Below are 26,578 nucleotides of genomic sequence, written 5' to 3' on the forward strand. Positions count from 1 at the left end.
AATTGGAAAACAAATCTGATGGATCCTTATGAAACAATGCGCATAGAGCTCCATAATATCATTAGCATAAAATCTATTTCAGAGCAAGCCAGCTTTTTAATGTGAAGGACTGACTACTGTATCAAAATTGAAATTGCTTTGATTCCATTTGTGCTGTTAGAATGACTTCCCATAAACTATGCAGCTCCAAAATCTGCCTCATTAACTCCCTGAAAAGCAGAGTTATCTGTGTGTTGAGAGCTTGAAGTGCCGGGGTGCATATATGAGAAGCTTCCTGTGTTTCCCAACATTGTAGATATATGAGTTGTCACAGTACAATGCCAGACGATGTTGTTATTCAAAACTTAATTGAAGTCTTAACTAGTTCATGGATATAGCCGCATGAAGAAACTTATTTAAATTCATGAAAGCTGAGATAATTCCAGAAGCAAATATGACATGCCATCCTTAATTTCTGCCATTGTAATCCCTGTGGTGGAAGAGAGTAGGAAACAAATTGGATAGGGGAGTTCCGTTTCCTAAATTTTTAACAGTGGAACTGAATAAGTGCAATCTTGTGAAATTCACTGAACATAAACTCCTGTGTCTCTGAAGAAAAGTATAGCTATTAGGGTTTTCCAATAAAAGAACTGCTAAATATCTTTAATATATATTCTTTTAAAATTTACTTTCAAACAACTTAGATTTAATTTGTAAAATAAGAATCATCTGACAATTATTATTATTATTATTATTGTTATTATTGTTATTATTATTATGTCCGACGTGTGATCCAATACAACAGCCAGCAGAGTGATCTTGTCTGCTGTGGACTCATCTTGTTGTGTTTCAAATAATAATTATTATTATTATTATACTTCATCTTTCTCCCTGTGGGGACTCAATTTAGGTGGACTTTATAGTTTGGCATGCTTGGGGCCCACTTTGTCTGGTTTGCCAGTATTTTCTGGAGAGGAATAAACTTGGCACAGTAATTGGTCATTTTCTGGTGATACAAGAGCAAAACAATCTGTAATGTCCTTCTTTCATTGATATCATATACCTTGTAGCTAAGGCAATATGGAGCTGCTATATATTACTGAAAGCAAGAGTGGATGGCATTGGCCGAGTAGTGTGTAACTGTTTATATATCTTTCTTTTACGATAAATTATGTGATAATTTTCCAAACCCCCCCCCCCCAACCACGTGTGTGTGTTTACATCGTTTATAATAACTGGAATGAGCAATTGAAATTGTTTCCTTGCCTTTGTTTTCTTATTTTTCTATGTAGCTGTTCTAGTAATAAGTTCTCATGTCTTGGATAATATTTTGTATTATTCATGACCATTGAGAAGTGTTCCCAATTAACCAGGAAAATTTATTACTATATAATTAATTATTATTATTTTTCTTTTTCACCAGTTTTATATAAAAAACTAAAAAACACGTCATGGTGCCTTGGCACTGCATATTTGTCTTAAATAATGTTCTCTTTAGATCTGTAGTTTTATAGAACAACAACTACTGACGTCAATGACTGCTTTGAGATAATCAAATTTTTAGCTCAATAACTTGAGATGTGTCTAATTGGCACTTTTCACCTTATTTATATATATTTTAAATGCCTTCTTTCTCCCAATATGGGATCTAGGCAGTTAATGAAGAAGCCATGGAGCTACAGCTAATGATCCTCTTGTTACATCTGAACTATGGTCTCAGGGCTTCTAAACAAGCTTAAATATGACAGCCATCTTTAAACCATATCTTCATACTAGGACTCAGTTAAGACACTTAAACATAGTTTCCCATTTCATACGTAAAAGGAAGCTATGGATACATTTGTCCTGTTATCTTGTGTTGCTGCTTGTGCAAAGGAAAAATTAATGACATAACATCCAAGAGATTCTTGCATATCTTGCTTTATTAAGCCAAGATTTGATCCTTCAAAGCAGGCAATTAAAAAGAAAAAGGATGCTATTCATATTTGAGTGCGATCATGTAAATTTAAAAGACTGTTCTATTTTCAGATGCTAATGACAAGTATTTGTACATGCTTTGCCATGATTCCTAGTTACTTTTTAATAATCTAATTATTTACCCATGATTCTAAAGGCCTTCTTGGATTTCTCTTTTTAAAAGTATCAACTCTGAAAAAAAAGTTTCAGTGTTCTTCCTCACCTATATTATCTTATAAAACAGAAGTGCTTTGCATTTTAAAATATGAGTAAGAGTAGCTCTTTAAAGTTATCTGCATTATTTTAATTTCTAGGGTGTGAAATTTAAAAACATTTTATGATAAGAAAATGGTCCCCTGACTTCTACAATCTGCCTCTTCTTTATAGAATTTCAATTGAAAATGTGTAATTTTGAGAATTGTCACTTTACTATCAGTCCAAGGCACTGAAATCTTGCACCATCCAATATTATAATTCATATAATGTTCTCTATTGAGGCGTTGCTTCCTGATTATTAGTTTAAACAGAAGAAGCTATAGAATTTCATTAAAAAGGTGACTATGCTACAAATGTTCATCAGCAGAAGATAAAACACTGTCTTTGTTAAACCCATAATTGTGTTTATGGGGGATATCCTTTAAGATGAGCATGGAAAATAGGTGATATTTCTTTTTGTTCTATGTATATATTTTGTGCTTTTTATATATTTAGGCAAAAATGAATCTGGCACTGGACCTGAAATGAATAAAATCCGGACACCAGAGAAAAAGCCTATAGAAACCAAACAGGTATATGTTCCTTGTTCATTTCTTTCTTTTTATATAGCTAGGCAAGTGAGGTTTATATATCTGTGGAATGTCCAGGGTGGGAGAAAGAACTCTTGTCTGTTTGAGGCAGTATGAATGTTGCAGTTGGCCACTTTGGAAACTAGGCCTCATTTCCAACAGACCTCACAATCTCTGAGGAAGCCTGCCATAGATGTGGGTGAAATGTCAGGAGAGAATGCTTCTGGAACATGGCCATACAGCTTAGAAAACTCACTGCAATCCAAATCACAAAGTATTTTACTAAGATTCCACATCTAAAGAAAGGGACGCAAATACCATAGATCAGGGGTCCTCAAACTAAGGCCCGGGGGCCAGATACGGCCCTCCAAGGTCAACCTAAGTCTAAAACAACTTGAAAGCACACAACAACAACAATCCCATCTCACAAGCCAAAAGCAGGCCCACACTTCCCATTGAAATACTAATCAGTTTATATTTGTTAACATTGTTCTTCATTTTAATTGTTGTATTGCATTTAAGTGTTTTTTGCACTACAAATAAGATATGTGCAGTGTGCATAGAAATTCATTCATGTTTTTTTCAAATTATAATCCGGCCCTCCAACAGTTTGAGGGACTGTGACCCTTGGTTTAAAAAGTTTGTGGACCCCTGCCATAGATGGTTGAAATTAAGACTATAGGAATTCAAGTCATAGCCTGCAAAGACTCAGGGAATGACTGTCACTTGATCAGTGCCAAGTTTGGCAAAGCTCTTAGAGCAGCCCTCTTCTGAGTTGCCAACAGTGTTGTTTCCTACGTAAGACATTACAATCGTGCATGCTTGCCTTTCTTCTGCTTCTTTTGTACCCACAGTTTTCATTTGCCTGCAATACCTGCGACTCCCTGAAGTAGAATCACTCTTGTGCATTCTCTTTTTGTGACCCTTGATGCATTATGAAGAAATTTAAAGAGCAAGTGCTAATCACAGCCTTCTAGGCTCCAGCACTGGGAGAACTTCAAGGCTCATGTGGCTATAGCCAATATTGGCGCTTAACAGTTATAGGCGCTTCTTACAGTTCAGCCCATCATGAACTTCCCAGTAGTTCTGACCTTGATTTAATAATAATAGTATAATAAAACTTTATCTAACTCGGCCTATCTCAACGAAGGGACTCAGGGTGGTGATTTGTTGTTGGGTGCTTTCAAATCATTTCCAATGTGTGGTGACCCTAAAGCATAGAGTTTTTCTTGGTAAGATTGGTCCAGAAGGGGGTTGTTTTAGCCAAATGGGGATTAAAACCCTGGTTTCCCAGAGTCGTAAGCCAGCACTGAAACCACTATACCCACAGTAGTAGGTTGACACTCTGTCAATTCAGGATTTTTCTTTTCCGACCACAACTGCATTTATTGGGGGCGATGCTCATATAGGGAGACTGTACATTGCGGTGCCATAAGAAAGAGGGGATCGGGGTATGATCCGGATTGGCTTCGGAGCCAGACGGAGGCACCCATTGTAGCTACCGGGGTCGGGTAGCTACAATGTTGTTCCTCTCCTGCTGGGCCAGGAGGATGTTCATGGACTCCTGCATGTCCTCCAGGAGGGAAAGCTGTGCCTGAGCAATTTGGGAATTTTCAGGAATTTTCTTGAAGAGTCAGTGTCAATGGAGATCTTCTGTAATACATATCATGTAGCATAGTTCATCAGTTTGAATATGCTTAAATAGATGGCAGGAGTATTATTTCATAGACATGTGCCCTTTAGAGTTTACTTCAGGTATGTCATGATTTCACCTTACCATGTCTAAGTAGAAAGGTCTTTAGAACTTGCTAGAACTGAATTGATGACTGTTGTTTGACTATGAAGGGAAGAAGAAAGAAACAGTTAATGGGATCAAAAAATGGAAGGATGGCATTCCTGAATCGACACGCTTAGTCTTTTCTCTGTTCTTTGTTTTGTTCTATAGTTTTGCTTCACTTGGTCAATTGAAATTAGATTATATATTCATTTTGCGATGTTAAGCATTGAAGTCCCTTTCTAAAGAAAAGTCTGCAAGATAGGCATGTTTCAGTTACGCCTTTGTCGCATGGCACAGTGTTGGACTAGATGGCCCTCGAGCTTCCTTTCAGCTCCAAGATTCTCTTATTTGCTTTTGCCATCTGTGAAAACTGGATAGCGTATTGTTGCTGATTTCAGTTTTGTTTTATATGTTTCCATTCACCTTTCAGGGTGTATAGAAAATAAACACCTACACTGATGTGAAAAATTAAAGTATGCCTGCACATCATAAGGAGGAATGTTTTCAAATGAACGTGATGGCAGAAATTACAAAGAATGAGTCACCAGCTAAGGGCAGCAACCCCAAGGGAGCTGATGCCTTGCAAATAAAGCGATATTCATTAAATATGGAATGCCTTTGTTTTGATGGGAAAGTGAATAGCTGTGTGCTTGATAGTTAGAATCATAGAGTTGGAAGAGACCTCATGGGCCATCCAGTCCAACCCCCTCCAAGAAGCAAGGCAATCACAATAGTTGTGTATCTATAACAAAATAGAGTATGGCCACAGGGAAGCAGCTGTAACAGTAGTTGCTGAAATGAATTCCACTGATGAGAAAGTGTGAGTTTAAATTTAAGAATAGAGATTTAAAATAATATTTGACAGTAGTTTTTAGGTGCATCTACATTGTAGAATTAATGCAGTTTGACATCACTTTAACTAGGTATGGCTCAGTGCTATGGAATCCAGGGAGTTGTAGTTTGGTGAGGCATCAGCGCTCTTTGGCAGAGAAGGCTAAAACTTTATAAAACTACACCTGCTGGGATTCCATAGCATTAAGCCATAACAATTAAAGTGGTGTTGAACTACACTAATACTACAGTATTAGAGGCACCCTTCCTTATTTCTAATTTCTTCAAATATTTTTATAGTTCAATGTAGGAGAAAAATTGCCTCCAGAACATGGCCATATATCCCGGAAAAACCTACAACAACCCATTTTTATAGTTATTTTGGCTAGAAAACTATTCAAATTGAAAACTATAGGGTGTTTCAAAATGATGGACCCAATTTCCAAGCAGTATATTTCACAATGGCAACATGTTACAATTACTCAGAAAGTTACAAACGGTTTAACAAATTATCAAGTTATCAAAGTTTTACTAAACATTTTGAGACAGTAACAAATCTTTAAAAAACAGCTCTTTAAATGGAGAATGTCTTATTAGGCATTATGTTTCGGGGTCTCCATCTTGAAAAACGACTGAGGTTAGGGCTCTTTGTGTACTGGAAGAGGTTATTTGGTGGTAATCAATTTAAACTCTTAGTGTCGTTCATCCTTTCAAAGGGTGAGAGTTTAATTCCTGGGCAATTTGTGGTTACAGAGATAAAGCAAGAATGACCAGTTAAATTAAGTTTACAGCTACTGGGCAAAAGAAAATGTGTCTAAAATTTACAGTAACTTTTCTTAACTTGTGATTTTTTTTTCACCTTTAGCTGTTGTATGTTTGGTTCAGTATTGAAGCAGTTTTCATGGGAAATGCATAGCTTACGGTGATTTTATTGACTTTGTGTTCTTAAATTATTTTTAACTGACATAATTTGTATAATTTCCTCCAGGTTGATTTAGAAGCAAATTCCCAAAATAGAAGCCCGGAGTCACGTTCCAGCGCTGCTTATCCTAATTCTAAATTTCATCGCAAAGATAACATTAACCCCAGGCAGCTGAATCTTCACCTCACCCCTCCTCATGCTCAGTACGCTGTTCCTAATCGTCCCTTCCCGCAAATTCCCCAAGTCCCGAGACAGCCATACCCTGTACAACAGCAGCAAAACCTCTTAAGTCAGCAACAAAACCATTTGTCCGAACAGCAAAACCAAATGCACCCACAACAAAATCACATAGTACAGCAGCATAACCATTTAAATCAACAACCACAACAGCAACCTTCACAGCTTTCCCCTGCCTATCAAACAGGCCCCAACCAATCATTCTTTAAAAACCCAGTTCCACACAGACCTCATTCTCCTGGTGTAGATGCTGTGGTTTCCGAGCACCACCCTCCATCCCTTTTACAAGATGTCAGTAACCCTCTGAGGCCCATTGCACAGCATAACCCAATGATGGCACCCCATATGAACCACTTCATTGAAGAAAATCCTCCAGGAATGCCTATAGGAGAACCATTAGGTAAGTATCTGTGCCACATTTTATAATGGGAATGAAATACAGTTGTCCCAGACTGAAAAGTGTTCTCACCTCAGGTTTGATAAGCTGGAGAGTTTCAAAATCAAATTTGTAAGTAATTCTAAGAAAGAAAGAAAGAAAGAAAGAAACCCTCTTTTTTTGTGGAATCCAGTAATGCTTTTGAATTACAGAAAGTGTTTTCTGTGTTGGGTAGATTTTTGCAAAGCTCTGAGAGAAGTTGCAGGAAAGTAGACTAGAATATCTTTGTGCTGTTCGTTCCTGTGTTCTGGATTTCCCTTCTAAAAATGCTTGAGACCCTCCATCCATATCTAATGGCCTTCTGCAGGGTGATCAAAATCTTTCTTTTTAGGATTTTTGGGTGGAAATGGTTGCTCCCTTTTTGGCATGATTAATAACAAGAAAAACATATTTGTATTTTTTAAAATCAAGATTCTTTCCCATTTAGGTTCTCCCTAGTCACATTATTTTCCATAGTGTCTTCTGAATTATGCAGGTGATTTGTATATACACATTTTCAAATATATAGACAATATGTAAAGACTTTCACATATTTGCAATCTTGTCCCTTCTCACATTCGTAACAGTTTTACACCCAAGCAGTTGTGTATGACAGTCTCATTGCTTTGAGGAGTCGTACACCTCTAACAGTCTTCTTTCAACACAAACATTCAAGGGTTAAACTCTAAGCACTTCGTAAGCAAATCTTACCTGCATTAATCACAAACCACTGCCCTTTAGGGGCTGTCTCCTGCTGATCTGGGAAACAGCTGCTGCTGCTGTCCATTGTGCTGTTAAGGCACAGTGTGTATATTCCCCTTTTTCAATTTTGGATAGATGGCCTTCTGCTTGGATTGGCTGAGAGCTGGTGAATCTTTACCCTTCCAGATGAAGTCCTATTAATGAAGTCCCAGTCAAAGCTCAAATGTAATAGAAGGTGTAATCCAGCCTTTCTCAATCTTTTTAGCTTGGAGGATACCTTGGAATAAGGTTCAGGCCTTGAGGAACCCCTGCATATTATTATATTTACAGTTTTAGAAAAATATTTTTCCAATAAGCTTTTTTGTGGAACACTTTGCAACCTCTTATAGCACTCTAAAGTCCCAGGAAACCCTGATTGAGAAACCCTGATATAATTGTAAACCCTGTGAAGGCCACCAACTGCTTAGCCCCCACTTTGGTCTTATTTGGAATGGTCCTTTTATGCTTGCTCTTATCCATGTGCTCGACTCATCCCAGTATTTTGTCTTTCCATATGATTACTCTTCCTGTCTAAGTTGAGAGAACAGTCTGAAAGAATATAACATTGCTGAGAATTAGAGTAAACAGTTTGTTGTTGGATTTCAAGTGCAAGTGTGGTTTCATATCAGTTTATTAATGAGGACATTTGGTTTTAAGGTCATGGATTAAGGTCATACGTATTAAGCCACAACCCTCAGCCTCTCCCTTTTATTTTTCATTCAATAAGGAACTGTGTTTTTACCTTCATCCAGGCACAACGGGAAATGTTAGTTGTCAACAGTTATGTTTTGTTTCAGACCTAAACCTATCAACATTATCATCTGAGTAATTGTAATCAAACTTTCAGAATTTAAGCCACTTTCCATGAGTACCACCACCAACCTCTCCTCCTCCACTGCCTCCTCCTCCTCCTCCTCCTCCTCCTCCTCCTCCTCCTCTTCTACCAAACAGAAATAGCTGGAGTAAATATCTATAGCCTTTTTATTGGTTCCCCCTTTTTTTGCCCACTAGAGGAGCTAAGAGCTTCTTAAAACAATTTTTCCATTTCATGTGAATATATATTTTCTTATTCTTGGTGTTTGGTTATTATAGAATAACATTGTTTTTTTCAACCACAAAACTGTGAATGAAATTATTATGTAGGGTTTGAGTGGATAACATTCCAGATTAAGGCACTGAATGAAAGAATGTTTGTTCATCTACCTGGATGAACATGAAAGTGATCATGCATTGACCAGCTAACCCTTCTTATGGACAAGGACCAAGTGGTCCATGTCAAAAAGAAGAAAGCTTTTGGCTTGTTCCTGGTTTAAAAGACAAAGAATTTTAAAGCAAGATGTTTGGGTTTGAAATGTCCTATGAGGATGTGTTAAAATATTAAAAAGTTAACAAATTGATTAATAATGGCACCTTTAAAATTGCTATTATTAGATTTGCAGACCTTTTTTTATTATACAGACCCATAATTGCTGATACATATTTAGGACAGTATCACCTCACAGTCACAAAAAGGAAAAGAACGTGACCCTTGTTCATAGGTGCCGTGTGATATTGCGAAATACAATTTTCTGACATAAACATTTTAAATACAGAAGCTGGGTAATTTTTCCCCCAAACGTGTTTTACAGATCGTATTCATGGAAATTTAGCTTTGGAAACCTTAAGGCAACAGCAAGCAAGACTACAGCAATGGAATGAGCATAACGCCTATCTCAGTCAGGGCAATATTCCTTATTCTCACCATCACCACCCTCACTTATCCCACCTTTCTCAGCAGCCAATTGGATTGCATCAGCAGCCAGTTAGGGCAAACTGGAAATTTGCCAACAATGCAGAAGATGAATCTGAGGCAACATATTCAAGGTAATTGTGGAATTAATTCTCAAAACGGTTACATTTGGATAGACATGGAGTGCATTTCTCTGTCATTGCAATGTCATAGTCAGTTAAGCTTATTTGCCTTCCTGATTTCTCATACTATGTTTTAGAAAGTAAACAAAAACAAGACATTTTAGTTACGATACATGGACATTGTTGTATTTATGTCATAGCATTTCATTTTAAATGCACCAAAAGTTTAAGATATATCGGCCGGACAGTTGAACATATACAATATCAATTGTATCAACAATGGAGTGGAATTAAGTTATAATATGCTGTTCATTTTAAGAAAACTAACAATGAAATGAATGAGCCATACACATAAACAAACAAAGGCAAAACAAAACATTTCTGAAGGTAATTTCTTGAGCAAACCGAGATACTTTCATCTATAATCTGTGAGAAAGGGAGAGAAAAAACTTTAGCTGCTGAGAGAGCTGCCTATCTGGAGCTCCTTCTCAAAAAGTCCGCATTGTTGGGCTGGAAACACAAGACTATGGAAGACAAGCCTTAGGGAGCAATATCCCACTCTCATCTTTGTATTTAACTGACTGTTTCCTGATGATCATCCCCAGTGTTAAGACAGATCTCTACTATCCATCTAACTTTAGTTTGTGGATTTCATGCAGTAGCAGCTTCACAATGCTGAAAAGGATTTTTATCTATAAGCACAGTTGGCCCAGTTCACAGATATTTTTGTGGTTTATATTCTCCATTTGAAGCTTGCTGTGAGGATCAGTCAGATCCATTTTAGGAAAAAAATGGGGAAGCTTATCTTATAGAAAAGACTACATCAGAAACCTGTTATGTGTTTCAATGGATTTTGTAGGAAAATGGAGGTTGTCTGTAACACATGTCATATTGTACTTTTTCTAATGGCTTAGCTTCTTTTATGTTTCTGATTGATCATTACTGTACATACACTTACTGGTGAATTGCTGATTTAGGTTTAAGATGATTTAGGTTCCCTTCAGGCAATCATTTCGTCAACATAGCTGCACATAACTGCCTTTTAACATATCATAAATTAGTTTAAAACAGGGGACCTCAAACTTTTTAAACAGAGGGCCGCTTCACAGTCCCTCAGATTATTGGGGGGGGGGGGCAGACTATTGTATTTTTGTGTGTTTTTGCACTACAAATAAGATATGTCTAGTGTGCTTAGGAATTTGTTCATTATATATATATATATATATATATATATATATATATATAATATGCTCTCTCTCTCTCTCTTTTATATATATATATATATATATATATATATATATATATAATATAATGAACAAATTCCTAAGCACACTAGACATATCTTATTTGTAGTGCAAAAACACACAAAAATACAATATTTAAAATGAAGAACAGTTTTAAACAACATAAAGTTGCCAGCATTTTAATAGAAAATGTGGGCCTGCCTTTGGCTCATGAGATAGTCAAGTTAATTAGGTTGTTGCTATTGCTGTGTGCCTTCAAGTCGTTTCAGATTTAGGGCAACCCTAAGGCTTATGTTTAGGGTGGGGGCAGGGTAAGTGACCTTGCATCTGGCCTGCAGGCCTTCGTTTAGGTACCCCTGGTTTCAAATATAGAGTAAATGACCAGTTCTAACTTAGCCCTACACATTGTCGAATACGGCCTTATTCTTCCTACCAATTACCCAGATTCCTTCCTCTAACTGGCCCCGGAATGAACAGCCACAGATCCGTACTTAATATTATTGTGGCCTGCTATAGCATTGCACTTAATTCCCGGCCCCCCTAGAATTGTTGGGCTTGCACAAATCTTGGCCTGGCCTTTTAAATGTTTAAATTGCCCTGAACAGGCAGGATTACTTTTAATATATGTGTTTTATGGTGACATTTTATGCTTATATTTTGTTTTGTTAATCTTATGGTTATGTTGTTTTTACTTTGTATGTTTTGTGATGTTACCTGGGAACCGCTCCAAGTCCCCTCGGGGAGATGGAGCGGTATATAAATAAAGTTTTATTGTTACTTATTCTTAAAGTCTTAAGTATTGAGAATTTATGAACTCAAGACTTATAAAACTATAATGGATGTATATTAAGGTGGCATAATACATGCCCTGGATCATTCTTTAAAATATATCTTGCATGTTGTGTGTACTGTGATTCCTTGAATTTTAGGATTTTTTTGTGAACAGGTTCAAATTGTATACTTTGTTTCTCACCTGGACATTATGTTTTATGTTTTATTATAGGTTCCAAGATTTGCTTCGAGAACTGTCACACCGTGATCAAAATGAAAGCAGGGACCTAGTTGAAATGCCACCACCTCAGTCAAGACTTTTGCAATACAGACAAGTGCAGGCCAGAAGCCCGCCAGCACTCCCCTTGCCTTCATGCAACTCAAGCCACAGCAACCATTTTCCTAACTTCTCTGAGAACAGGGACATTGAAGTATCCAACAACCCAGCTTTTCAGCAGCATATGCCTCAAATGTATAATCCACCCTTTACCATGCCGTCTGAACACATAGCCCCACCTCCCCTGAAATATCTGCAGCCTGATGGATCATGGACCTACGCTAATCTACACCAGAGTCATCTAATGGGGCAAGGTTTTCATTATGGTATACCTCCATTGCCTCATAGATCACAACAGAACCCTTTTATACAAATGCAGAACCATCAGCACACGGTTGGTCAGGAACCATTTCACTCCCTCACTTCGCGAGCAGTGTCTGCTTCTTCGTTACACAGCTTAGAAGAGGTATGTGGGTTTCATCCTTTGTATATATGTTCGTTTTGATTTTGAGTTAATAGTTATGTGCTTATTGATTAAACATTTTATGGTACCAAATTCAAGCTGCTTAACACAGTAGGTAGCTTTTGCCCAGACCCTTTCTAATTGTTATAGTTGTACTGTTGCTGGATTCGTATCAGATATTATGTGTGTAATTGTATTTCCGACTGATGTATTGATTAATATTTTTAGTTACAGAAAAAACAGCCCCACAAGTATGGAGTAGGGTGTGAGCTTGTTTGCTATTTACACTGTTGATTTTAAACATAACTTTTAATGAAGAAAAGCTTGTCAGAAATAGCAGGTTGATTGTTCTGTAGTCTTTAAAATTATAGTATGATTTATAATTGATTTCATAGTGATATTTGTGCAGTTAGCTAATTTAAATAAATCAAAACAATATCATGCTTCTTTAGGTAGTGTCTTAGTATCGAGATAGTTCCTTGTGAATGTGAATCTGGAATATCTTGTAGTACCTTAGAGACTATTAGGGAGAACAAAGTTGTTAGCCTAACTTATGGTTGCTATCTGTCCCTGTTTAGAAGAGAACTGAGAGCCACAGGATATTCTGAACGACAGTATATTCTGAACGTCTTTGTCTCTAGGAATTACGTATGTGCAGGGCTTCTCCATTGTCTCCTAAACTCAGATATGTAGAATCATAGAAGAGAATATATTATAGTATTATAGAGTTGGAAGAGACCACAAGGGCAATTCAGACCAACCCCATTCTGCCATGTAGGAATACATGTAGAATCCTATGCAGTGACATTACGATTAATTAATGTACTGATTACAGCCAAATGATATGACGGTCAGAAGCACAGCTTGCATCTCTATCAATGACTATTCTGCCATATCTAATAGTTCTATTCCGTTGTCAAGAATGACAACATTATTATGATGGCTTTTACATTTGGTCATTAGCAATAAATGGGGGGGGGGGGGAGACCTAAAAGTAGACTGAACTGGGCTAACTGAGAAAACAAGAACAATGAAGGCTGATAATTTCAGGCTTTTTTCAGAAACACAGTTGGGAATTGGAAAATTGCTGTGACAGACACAGGAAAATGCATTCAGCAAATCTTTGTTTTTATGTTTTCTTGTTTGTTTCTTGTCAGCACCCCAAAGCCCCTATATCCCTGGTTTTATTTTGCTTTCTTGAAAACTAGACTCAGTGGTTTATAATAGATTCTTGATACAAGATCAACACACTGAAATTAGGCTTTGCTTATATGCTGTACATCTATATTTTTTCAGTATGAAATATAAAATTAATATATTTTTGAGTTTACTAGCTCTTGAATGTAAAAGAACATAGCCATTTAATTTCTCACTGAACTATTTGAAGTGATTCATCAACCACCTAAAATGATACAGGAAAATATAATATATACTATCAATTCCTAATAATAAATAATAATAAAACTTTATTTGTGCCCCACCACCATCTCCCCGAAGGGACTCGGGGCAGCTAACAAAGCACTCAAGGTGTCACACATAAAATAGAATTACATATCATCAAAACAATACACAATTTGACTGAATACAAACAATGGACAATGTCAATTGATACAATTTTAAAAAAATTAAAATTCTAAAACACAGTCATACTTGTGGGTCATTGGGTTTTTTCAAACACGAACTAAAGTGCCAAATAACAATGGTCAATGTCATTACATGACCATAGTACATTACTTCAGATCAAAGGCCCGTGTAAATAGCCATGTTTTTAGGCTCAAACGAAAGATTTGGAGATTTGGGGCTAACCTAATCTCCCTACGGAAGGGAATTCCATATCCGGGGAGCCACCACCGAGAAGGCCCTCTCTCTCATCCTCACCAACCACACCTATGATGGTGGTGGGACCGAGTGAAGGGCCTCCCCAGCAGATCTCAAGGCCTGCATTGGTTACTAGTGGTCTGTTTGTTAAGTGATGATGTTGCTATTTTATAAGTTAAACCATGGTGGTGTTGAGCACTTAATATTACTATATGTATTAAACACATCACAGACCTTGGACTACAATTTTTAAATGTAATGTTTCATGTTAAAATTCTGCTTTTGAAAAATTAACTAGTTCTTTATTTTTAGAGGGCCATGTTAGCAATTGAGTTGCAAACATGTTAATTTTAACATGATGACGATGGTTACAAATATATATTCAAAGTACAAAAAATGTTAAAATACTCCCCAACGGACCTCCTCATTTCCAATATTTTAGAGGTTATAAAATGATTGCTACATTATTTTTCAAATATAATATAGACCATCGCCACCTCAAGCTTTAGTATTATATGGGTAAAATCATTATTTGTAGCACATTATATTCAAGCTGTGAAATATCACTTTTGCTAAATTGATAGTATTTTATTCTTCAGAAGCCATGTCTCTAATGTAATTTAGTCAGTGATGGTTGAACATTAAACTAAAATGGCAGCACCAGGGCACAATTGCATTTTTAAAATTTAATGATAGCTTCAGAAAGTAGAATGTAAAAGAATGATATAAAGCAGAAAGAAGATAGAGAGAGCTGGCAGTATGCGTGTGTGCATAGAAACAATGAAAGGAGACATGATGTGAAGTTAAAGATGTCGATGGTTTAAGCTAATGAGTAGTGGTTGGAGTTATTTGGTGTGACACTTGTGGACTCCCTCAACAATGGAAGTGATACTTTAATTCATTGGTACATCTCTTCTGAAAATGTTGTTAGGATGAACCCTCCATAAGTTGTTCACAATCCATAAGTAAGAGGTAGTGCTGGAAAATGTGCCAGATTGCAAGTGGAAACTTGCTAAGGAAGAGCAAAGGAGAAGTCAGCGCTGTGACTGATGATGCAAGTGGACTTAAGCCGAAACAGTGTTCAAATGCTGACATGCTTATATTTGAAAGGAAAGTCTGCAATTTCACAACAAATAGAAGAGAGATGTGAAGCGCAGGAAGCATGAATCAGGGAAAGCTAGGAATCATAAAATAAGAAATAAAATGCATTAGCAATGCTTTGTGTGAGTGAGTTATAGTGTATAGGAATAGAACAGTTTAAATCACTGTTTTGCTCTGGAAATGACAATCTAACAAAAAGTTATTTGACAGTCATGGGAAGGCAAAATCTAGCAAAATTAGTTGGGTTATAATGTGAAGTTGCCTAAATAATATCAATTACACTTCATGGGAAACCCATCATTATAATTGCATTCTTAACATGAGAAGAAGAAATCATAGGATTCTGTGCAGGGGTCCAGGAGGAAACCAGTCACACCACAGTAGGACGTGTTGATAGGCATGTGTGGTTGGAACACAAAAGAAAGAAAAAGAGCATAATCAACATTTTAGGGGAATTTGGCATTTTAGGAGATGTGAGCAATGAAGCAGAAGAATTGACTTATAGAATTTTGTGAGGCCAACAGTTATTCATTGCAAACATGTTCTTCTGGCAGCCAAACTGGTGGCTATATATGTAAATGTCACTGTATGGCCAATACAGAAATCAAATAGAATACATAATTAGACGCATCTGATAGAGAAGCAAAAACCATGGAGTGTGACACTCGTCATGAACTGCTAATTTCCAAAAAGCAAAGACAAAGGATTATACTAAATTATACCTACATATGGCACAAGGTGAAGAACATCCCTGTAGAATTCAAAGACAATGTAAAGAACAAATTCGTACTACGAAGTGTAATTGACATCCACCCACCCCATCCCCATCCTCTCTCCTTATTTGAGTGTCTGAGGAAACTTAAAGACATGGCCTAAACTGAGCAAGGAGGCATTTAATTCTCCCAACACACATAATGGGGTTACAGAGGTAAAAGTGGAGTGAGGGAGCGATTCAGTGGGAGTGCAGGTGAGTGGTAAGATTGAAAGGAAAACAAGAAAGACTATTGCTATGGATATGTGGATAATACATATATATACATATATACATATATTTGCATGTATTCTGAGAGGTTCCCCGGTACATTGATCTCATGAACATGCCCGAAATCTCTTTGATTCCAAGTTGACTTCAGGGGTGTGAACTGTGTGGCTTTCAAGAACATTTTGAGTTCATTGTGGATGTAACAGAGTCAAGACAGAATAGGATATTGTGCATTGGAGCTGGATATATCCCTCATGTGGATTCAGTATGGCATTAGATAAACAGTTTCCATATTGCAGGGTACATGCCCTGTTCCCAAATGTGTTGCTAATGTTTGCTCAGATCATGACAGGTTTTGAATTCAACTTTGCTATTTATCCATATTCTATTCGCTTTCTTTTTTGTCTTTGATTTTTAGAACAAAGTCGTAGTAGTATTAAAACATTGCGGTGGTAATGTTTGCTAAACAAAATAACAGATTTAATTTGATCATGGGCTGTATGCTATCTAGAAATTATTTCCAAAAGATGAATTAAATTAATATGGCTAAGCTAAATCTACCATGAAAGTATAACAAATATACCAGTGTCTTAAAGTCTTGTACATTTGCACTCCAGGGAGAAGTTAAGAGAGAAGACAAAGTGACAAATTAGAAAGCAAGAGATCATTGTAAAAGGGGGAGACAGTTAAATGTAATACATTACTTACAGTTGCAAAACAAACTGAGGCTAGAAGTATCATTTAGCAAAGCAATGTCTTTCCTTGCCTATTCTTTTCTTTTATATAGTATGAACCAAGAGGACCAGGCAGGCCATTGTACCAAAGAAGAATTTCATCTAGTTCAGCCCAGGCTTGTTCTGAAGATTTAAACACTCCTCAAGATGGCCTTGGACAGTGTAAAGAGCTTCAGGACCACAGTAACCCACCCTCTTTCAATTATTCATCACCTGAAATGTGGGTAAACTCCACTTCATCAGCCCCATATCAGAACATTCCATGTAATGGATCCAATAGAGCAGGCCAACCAAGAGAGTTGTTAGGTAAGTGGTACTTGCTTGTTGTCTTTGCCCCAGTTGCTGATTGGTCAATTTTCATTGCTTTGTTTCTAGCATTTATAGATTTCTTTTCCTTTAGCTTTGATCAGTTATGACCTTCCAGTTGAAGAGGTAGCTCACACATGTTTAGCAACCTGGATTATAAAGAAACTGTACTTTGGAAAAAATGACTTTTGTCAAGTCCATCTATGGATGCAGTCACAGTGGGGAGAGCATAAATACGTAGCTTGTATCTTCTGGATCCGCACAATGCAAGATTTAGTCTATTGTCCCTTCAGACCATTCTGTACAATATGAGATCTATAAACCTACAAGTAGTAAATGTTGCTTTCAAATGATTCCAGACACTGCTGCATGCGCATAGTGGACAACCATTGGTAACGAAGGTTGTTCTGTAATGTAGGGCACCCTGAATAAAGCAAAGCTTTATAAGCTTTTTATTAAAAAAATCTTTGTTGGATTTCCCCCCCAAACTGATAGGAATTTGAGGAACAACTAAAGATGAAAATAAGGGGGGCGGGAGGGGGATCAGACTCTTAAAACTAATAGATGAAATTCCAAGTGAGTCTGAAAACGTACAAAATATACCTCCTTTGCGTACTGAGTGCTTTCTTCTTCAGGGGTTGCTGCTACTAAAGGGAGGTTGAATGAATCATGCATGCATGTCATTGTCAAGTTTCTTGCTACTGAAATTATTATACTCCTAAAGAAGCTGACATTCAATCTTAGAGGAGACCTCAGTGCATGGGTGGGAAACTGTTCCACCCACCTCGGATTTTGTTGAGTTGTGACTCTTCAAAATCCCTTACTTTTAGCCATTCTTGTTGTGTCTGATGAGAAAACCCATGTTCCTACTTCAGAGTGAAGATGGGTAAATGAAGCTGCAGGTCAACTTAGTCCAGAATAATCTAGTTAGAATCAATTTGACTGTAACCTAGGATCCAAAGTTGCACATGTGTGTGTAGAACAATATACACTCCCTGCTTCCAAGCAAAAGAATCACCCACATTTTCATTTCTGCTGTTAGAAGTTCCCTGAGGTATTGCCCCATGGTAGTGTTGTGCTGATATGTGAAGGGAGGTGAATGTTATTTTATGATATTTGTGGTTTTAGTTTTTGTATGGTTGGATCTTACTCATTATTTGAGCTGTTCTCTAAGATGTCTCTTAGATAATTTGAGATTGTCAAGATATCCAGTTTTTCAAAAATGTACTGTGATTTGACTTTAGAGTTTCCATGGGATAAAATGTCTTGTCATTTCCTCCTATTTCACTCACCTAGGCTTGAAGAAGGTGAACCTAATAGATATCTTTCTCACCCACTTGGTCTTTTCTCTGTTTGGATAACTGAGTGAACATGGTTTCTTTTTTTGTTCCATCTAGTTCCATCGAAGACTGCCAAATCCCCCGAGGAACAGCTGAAGGTTGAAAACATCCAGTTGTCCCCTTCTTTTAATTACAACGTGCTCCAACATCTTGGCCAGTTCCCTCCCCTCATGCCCAACAAGCAGATTGCTGAGTCCAACAGCAGCAGCCAGCCAAGCGCTGGCGTCAACAAACCTGCCATGTCGTACGCAAGTGCTCTGCGGGCTCCCCCAAAGCCCAAAGCCCCTCCTGAGCAGGCAAAAAAGAATAGTGATCCTTTGTCTTTATTTCAGGAACTTAGTCTAGGTAGTTCATCAGGTAGCAATGGCTTTTACTCCTATTTTAAATAATCAGAATATTTTTGTAGAGAAATTTTAGTTTCTATTTGTGTCTGTAGATTTAGGGTAGTCGGGGCTTCATCTGCAGTTGCCACCATTTGTCTTTGTTTATATTAGTAAACATACCTTGGTTTAATTGCTTTGCTGCTAGACTTGAATCTAACCTTTTTAAGTTATGTTCCATTATCTTAATTTTTTTTCCTTTTTGATGTGGGTCAGAAGTTTGAAAAAAAAATCTCTAGAAAAACACACTCTTAAAAAAATTATGTAACTTTATATATGTGTTGCATTAAAGCTAGCAGCTGGAAAGTTGATTGTGCAACTTTAAAAAAAATATACAAAAATTTAAAAAAAGTTGTCTAAATTGTATTTAAAAAGAAATGTAAGTAGCATTTACATTTATTCAATAACATTTAGCATACTGTGCTGGGTTTCTGTACCAGAAATGGCCAGTCGATGTACAAATGTATGTTATGTCTGCTTAAATTGTTTATTTTTTTTAAATAAAAGTGCAGCAGCTTCTAATTACTTTCACTTTTATCAGCTTTCTGTGAAGGGATGCTGCATTCTAAGACTTTCATAGTTTTAGAAACTGTATGGCGTGGCATAGTAATCTCCTTTGATTGTAGGATAAAGTGAAGACCTTCTTTGCAGATCCAGACGCCACTGTTAAAATTTCAAAGTAAAATGGAAAAACAGTGGTCAATTAAAAAAAAAACCTACACATCTTATTTTTGGACAAGCTGCTAATTTTAGCTTGTTAGAAATGTGGAATTGATAGGTTTATAAACAAGAATCATGAAATTAAAACCCATTTTTGTTATGTTGGGTGCTTTGTAGTTTAATAACTATTTTAAAAAAACTGAGTGATTTTAGTAAAATATTTGGATCCTGCTCCCAACTATGCATGTGTAAATCGCTTGTAATCTGGTTTCTCCCCCTCTGGTTTCTTTAGTGGTATAAAGAACTGTGCCGTTTTAAATCCTCCCCACCCCCCGTATCCTTTTGGTATATTATTTGATGTTTACATTAAATGTGACATTATACACAGATATTCAACTATTTTGCTAATTGTTTTGTTTGAGGAACTTCATTAAAGAAGATTTTTATGTTTGTCAAAGCTGTATCCAAATTAATCCAAATTTTGGGGGAGTAACATTGTGGGGGAGGGAGGGGGAAGGAGATGTGCTCTGACATGGTTGTTTTTATCTTTGTATGTTCTGCTGAGGTTTTCCACAAGCCTGGTCTTTTACCACTATATATTGAAATCTATAAAGAATTATACAGCAATATGTAAGAAAATTTTGGAAAAAAATAGGGTAATGTTTACCTTTCAGGTTGTGGTCTTGTACACTGTTCATACTTTTGAAGTAAGGGATGTATCTTTTATAGCTTCTATAAAGGCACTTGTCCTCCTTTACACTTGAAAAGATCTCTTTGATAGGGGACATTCATTACTATCACCCATTTATTTATTTTGATTTCCCATTGTAAGAGTCAAGAGTACTATTTTGAAAAGGTAGTATCGTTCATTCTCCCCACAGCTTTGAAATCATTGGGATCGATGCACAGCCTTTTGCTGAGCTACTGTACTTGCTGCTGTATTCAATCCGATGTTTGCTCTTGTTACAATCCATTTATTCCTGTTGGGTCTTGCAAAATCGTGATGGTGAAAATCTCAGCTTGGCTGAAATCAATGTCATTTTTCTTTTGATCCTAAATAGGTCAGGATTTCACTTAAATGTTTTTTCTCTCTACAAGATCAGTGCACCCTGTAATATTTCATGGCTATAGGAGGCATGGCTCAGAAGTTCAGGGTAAAGATGCATAGCTATAGGGTTAAACCCAGCCAAAGTGAAGGAGAAAGGTCCAGTTCAGTTTTGCCTCTCATTTGAGCATTTGGCATAAGAGCTGAAGGCCAAGGGATTTTCAGTAGACCTTTGCTGTCACCAATAACAAGATAATGGTCTAAGAATAACATGCTTCTTGGATCCCTCTGAAATAAGCTGTTTCTGATAGTTATTATCCTAAAGTTCTAAGATGAAATCCTTCTCATTACAGCGTGGTAAAAGAAGAGTATTGAAGGCAGTGAGAGCTACGTAGACATAACTTATGGCAGGAATGCCGTTCAGGTCTCTTTTATGGGGGCACAAGAAAGAAATATTAGTAGCCTGTGCAAAATTAAGATGACATGTTAGTTAGAGCTCAGAAGCTGTTGGTCAAGTCAGTACTCTCACTTTAGGAGTTTCAAAATCACACAAAATTTGTTCATGTCATTTAAACATTAAACTAAAAATTAAAACTACATGTTCATTTATTTTATTCTGTGAGTTGAAGAACAGTCATTCATATCCAACTGCATTGCTTTTAAACTATCACACACTAGTATTTTCATTGCAGAAACAACTTCCTAAAAACGTTAAAGCACATTGTTCCTTTTTTTTCTCTTTCCACCTCTTCTATTACCATTGTTGAAGCATGTCTTTTATCTCATCAGTAAGTGAAGTTAGATGCATACGCCTCCATTTGGAAGAATTATTATCTTTTCAGAATTCAGCAATTAAAGTAAGGTTTCAGTAAGATGAGGAAGATGATGTAGTCTTCAATCCATGATGGATTTAAACAGACATATTGTGGATTTAGCAGATTGGTTTTTTGAGGTTTAAAATATTTTTCTCTCTCTCTAGAAACATTAGAGAATTGACAGCTTCAGAAGTAGAGTTGATTTTGCATGGGAAGAAAAGCTCCACATTTCCGTTTGTTTCTCCATTCACGTTAGACCTTAGTTTTATTGCCCTGTTTTCAAACTGCTAGTATGTAATTATACTTACACTAGGGATTTTTTTTTCTTATAATCAAATCACAACCTTTTCATTGATTTCCGTCATGGTGGAATTGCCATCGTCAGTGGATTGTTCTATTAATAAAGGCTTTATTAATGTGTTGTGAATGACTGTAAAATAATACTCCATTTTTACAACTCAATTGTTGGAGCTGGTACATACTTAAAATGTGGGCCTTGTTTATGCCAAATTTATAATATAGTTTTAATGTTCCACATCTCCTCAAAAGTAATAAGATTTTCCATCGTTATTTCATTTCATGTTTTCAGGAACGAAATATATTATTTTCATGGGAACAAGCATTCATGTCATCGATCAATGCATTTAAAGAGGATACATTACTGAAGCTAGAAGGCATAACCTGCTCAAAGTCAGTAATGTTTGAAAGAAAAGGCTACTTTGTCTTTGACATGTGAACCATGTTGGTTGTCCTTATAATGAATATCTTAGCTAGAATATTTTTTTTCTTTTCTTGTAGCTGAAGGAGCATTCAGTCTTGTAAATTTTAGAATGATGTAACTGAGAAATTCTGCATACTGTGACATGAACCTAGAAAACTAGATGGTTCCTGATGCTAGGACAATTTAACTTGTGAACCTCATTTAATTGTATTATGGTGTTGGGTACACACTGGATTCTCCATGCCTCATTTTTTTCTACCTCTGTTTCCTTGCCCAGTAGCTGTGTACTAGTTAGCTAATGATGAAATTTCCCTTTGGTGACTTAACTGATCTAAATTTAACAGTATACCTTGCCAGATCATTTTTCAGTCAACTTCCCCTTTGCTCACTTCTTAAAATGTTTTTGCCAGTGATTGAGAATCCCAATACAAGACTTGTTGGACTGACGAAAGGTTTTCGCATTAAGTGCTCGCCATACCTTCATGAAGGACATCCCAGATGGTACAGAATTTCCATTTTTGTTGCGATTTATCCTCAGTAAATTAGAATGTACTTTCAGGTATGGAAACACTCTTAGTGGTACATTACCACTGTGATCTCAGATCCTAAATGTGTGTATGGCAGTTCATCACTTAATGCAGCCTTCCCCAACATGCTGTTGTCCAGGTCTTTGGGACTTCAACTCCCACTTTCCATGATCATTGGCTGTGCTGAGGAGAGCTGTAGCCCAGTGGTGTTATATGCACATATTGGGAATAGATAGAGGGATTCATCATATTTTATGGAAATTGTGTAACAAATGACCCTAGATTTTAAGAGATTCAAAGTCTGGAGCACAGAGAAAGCCACGGGAAAAAAATATAGAACTTCTCAACTAATATGCCCAATGTTTTGTATAGTCCTAACATTTATTCTAAGGATGTATGTGTGTGTATTCCTATAATGAATTTTACTTACGTACACACACTCTGTCAGAACTCTGAGCTATTTAAGGCACATCTGAAAAGTTTCAGTAGAAGTTGGATGGTTGTAGGACTCAAATAGCTGCACACATCTTCTCCTTTAACATTTGCTTCTACTCTTTGGTCATTTGCCAGAGGAAGTATAGAGAACACAGTATTGAAACATCACTAGCCATAACTTTCCTTACTTTCACCCATTTCATATTTTGCACAGTGCTGGGTTTCTTAGCTAGCCTGTATTATTGCACCAAAGCCTGCAAATCCCAACCTTACCCCATGCCCCAAAATATGAGCAGGGAAGCAGTGTGTGGTTGGAGAAGCTGGCCAATATCAGATTCTAATCAGTGTACTGTATGTGTTTGTGTTGCATCACTAACTAAACAACTATGAACAAAACAGGCGACACTTGGGAGCATCAGATTTTCCTTGTAGTCTTATACCCCAAGCATTATACTGCTATAAATTCCTGGTTATGAAGGCCCCAAGTTGCTTTAACTAAATAAATAACGTGAATTTGTGAGAACGTGTGCTAATAGTTCTGGATCTAATAGTGTATCCATCACAAAATGTATATGCATTTGATATATGTGAAAAACTTTGTTAACTGGCACAGCACTATAGCTTTAGTAGAGTCACTTGACTGTTGATCCATCTTTATACAATATTGGTTTCTCTTAGGATCCAGCTTTAAATTGATTAAAATTAATGAATAAGTAAAGGATAGATTTGAGTGATAAGGTGAATTTTGGATCTGCTTCATGTCCTATTCAGATGAGTAGAAATTTTCCATTCAGACAGGTCATTCCCTCTAGATGGGCATTGCATTTCTTTTTTCATGCAGAATTGATATCTTACCAGTTTTATTTTATTAGTCATTGTTTCAGGGTGATTCATCTTGCTTTTGCACTATTCTGTTCATGCGTACTGCCTATTCATCTTTCCATATCTATCTGATAATGGCCATTGTTAGTCCGATGTGGAAATGCTCACAATTTTTTCTTCTTCTGATACTTAGACATCACATAATATCACATTTTATGTGTTGTTGATTTTTTAAAAATTGTCCATTTCTCTTCTTGAAACATACCATCGCCAACTGCCCTGGGATATTTTTAAGAGGCAAAATTTCTCTTTTGCCACAATACATCCTGGGTGTTTTTGCCCAGTGTTAAATATAAACTTTTAGTGATCTACCCAATAATAATTGTTCTACCTCTGGAGTCAGCCTTTGTTAAAATGGAACTGATTTTTAATGATCTATGGACATTGGAGGCAGATAAAAATGTCTACACAAGAGTCTGCCATTAGAAGTCAGTACTTGAGCATTAGGCTGTCCCTATGATTATCATATAAAAGCCATTTGAAACCTGTTATTGCATGCAACCCAGGGCTAATGTGCAAAACTATAGCCCAGTTTCAACAATCAGCAGGATTCAATGTGATCATTTGTGGACGGGCACAAAGTTGCTAAAGAATTTAGCTACCTAGCATATATCAGGTGGAGGTGCCATGTGGGTCCTATGCACATGGACACTGTGATTTGCACTACAATTACGACTCCGAAGAAACTAACTATGACTGAAACATATATAGGCCCTAGCACTTTATGCAAGCGGTGCCTCCATACGTCTCCCAGCAGCTTGTAAACTCATACATACATCTACAGGTTGTCATGTGGGAACAAAACGTCCTGCTTGAAAAAAATTGGATGCAAATATGGACATAAGTATATCTTAAAGCTCCAGATGTCCTTCTAAAAGGCATTGTGTCTATCCAGATGGCAATTTCCACCGTAAGTTGAATTCTGAACTTAGAGTGTGAGAGAAGCTACCACAAAAGAAAGATAGCTTTTAGCTCAAAGTTGTGTTTATGTTGCCCAACAGATATTGGCCTGTGAGTTGCCATATACACAGACCCTTTGATTCCTACCTACCCCTTGGACTTGTAAGGATCATCATCCATATTCGAACTGTTAGTATCAAGTTGTGCTGTATCAGCACAACTTGCTTTAAAATGTCCATCCTGGAGTGATCCTATGGGATTGCTTATGTCTCCGGTGTGTTTTCCCAGCTTCTCCTATATGTTATCCAGGTCTGTGATTGATCCGCCATCCCATTTATTGCAGTGTCCTGCATTCTAAGTAACTTGTGCTTTGCCCGCATAATAATCTGCCTTGAGTAACACACCCAAAAGTTCACTCTACTTATTCTTTTTGCTCCCAAAGCCAAATTTCTGCCACCCACAAACTATTGCTCTAACCAGGAAAAAATGGAAAGGTTGGACCTGCAGTGTGTGGCCCCGATGTACAATTATGCAAAGGTAAACCCCATTGATTTTAATGAGACACAAGTGCTTGTAACTGTGAAACTATGGGTGAGAAGGAACAACTTGAACTAAGATCTGCGTATGATTGTGTGGTGAAATTCACCTTTAATGTTGTGTGGATCTATTAATAAAATAAAAAAAGTTAGTGCAAATGGTCTGTTTTAAAGTCGTTATACAAATCTCTAAAATCCCATTATTTCAGAGGCAAGACTACATCCTTGCTAACAGAAATGAAACTGTTGTGTTTGAAACAATACCATAGGTTAAGTTAGAAAAGAAAATGGCCTTATATATTAAAGTCAGTACTTCTAGTATTAGCAGAAACTCCTGAATGTAGTTCAGAAGAGCTGCAAAGCACCAAGAGTGGTCTAACTCTTTCACCAATGAAATTGAATTAATTGTCTACTAGTGGTCCAGATTGCTAAATCCAGAAGGTGCTTTTCAATTGTTTCAACAACCTTTGTGATTTCTTGTAAACTGCGTTGAGGATTGGAGTCTTAACAGTATCTATCTTCAAGTGTAATGATTGTCTTGGTGCACTCTTTATTTTTAAAAATTAATGGTAACACAAAATGTATTTTACTGCTACATTTAAGATGTATTTATAATAAAGATGCCTTTTTAATAAATACTATTGCAATTTACCAGTGCATTATGTTTGCAGTATATGGTGAAGGATGGTCTTCAAAAGCTCAGAAGCACAACACATGTTGGGGTTCAGCACTAGTTTGAAATAAGTTTTTAAAAGCTGGAAAGACACACTGAACTACATTTGAGAGTGGCCCATTCAGTTGTCCTTGGCCAAAATAGTTCCATCAATGTTTGGTCTTTCATCTAACGTGAAACCAGTTTCATGTATCTTTCAGGAGTTTGTTGACATGCAAGTTTAACAATTCTGTCTAAAAGTCTAGTGTACTAGCATTCAAGAATGGCACAAACATTTGTTTCACAACCAAGGCATAAACATGTGCATGACTAAATATGTTACTGCTTATTAAAAGCAGCAACATTTTGACAACAGATATTCCTAGTGTTGCTCTTCACAGTATTTCTGTTGTCAAAGAAGGTGTGCCTAGGGATAAAAATGTTGAGCAATGAAGGACTGTGCTTGGAGCCATAGGTTGGAAAAGAGTTTTGTAC

The 26,578-nt window shown here is 36.8% G+C and overlaps 1 protein-coding gene across 3 annotated transcripts in view; it reads left to right on the forward strand.

The window, feature by feature from the left end:
* HELZ (helicase with zinc finger) overlaps positions 1-26,082 on the forward strand; it is a 135,043-nt gene extending 108,961 nt beyond the window's left edge. For all 3 annotated transcript variants that reach the window (XM_060763080.2, XM_060763081.2, XM_060763082.2), the window contains 6 exons: positions 2,647-2,723; positions 6,317-6,887; positions 9,272-9,506; positions 11,742-12,252; positions 16,938-17,190; positions 18,588-26,082. In XM_060763080.2, coding sequence (XP_060619063.2) covers positions 2,647-2,723; positions 6,317-6,887; positions 9,272-9,506; positions 11,742-12,252; positions 16,938-17,190; positions 18,588-18,919 — 1,979 coding nt within the window. In that variant the 3' untranslated portion in view covers positions 18,920-26,082. The remainder of the gene's footprint in view (positions 1-2,646; positions 2,724-6,316; positions 6,888-9,271; positions 9,507-11,741; positions 12,253-16,937; positions 17,191-18,587) is intronic.
* The last annotated feature ends 496 nt before the right edge of the window (positions 26,083-26,578 follow it).

Source organism: Anolis sagrei, chromosome 2 (assembly GCF_037176765.1).
Source record: "Anolis sagrei isolate rAnoSag1 chromosome 2, rAnoSag1.mat, whole genome shotgun sequence".
NCBI lineage: Eukaryota > Metazoa > Chordata > Lepidosauria > Squamata > Dactyloidae > Anolis > Anolis sagrei.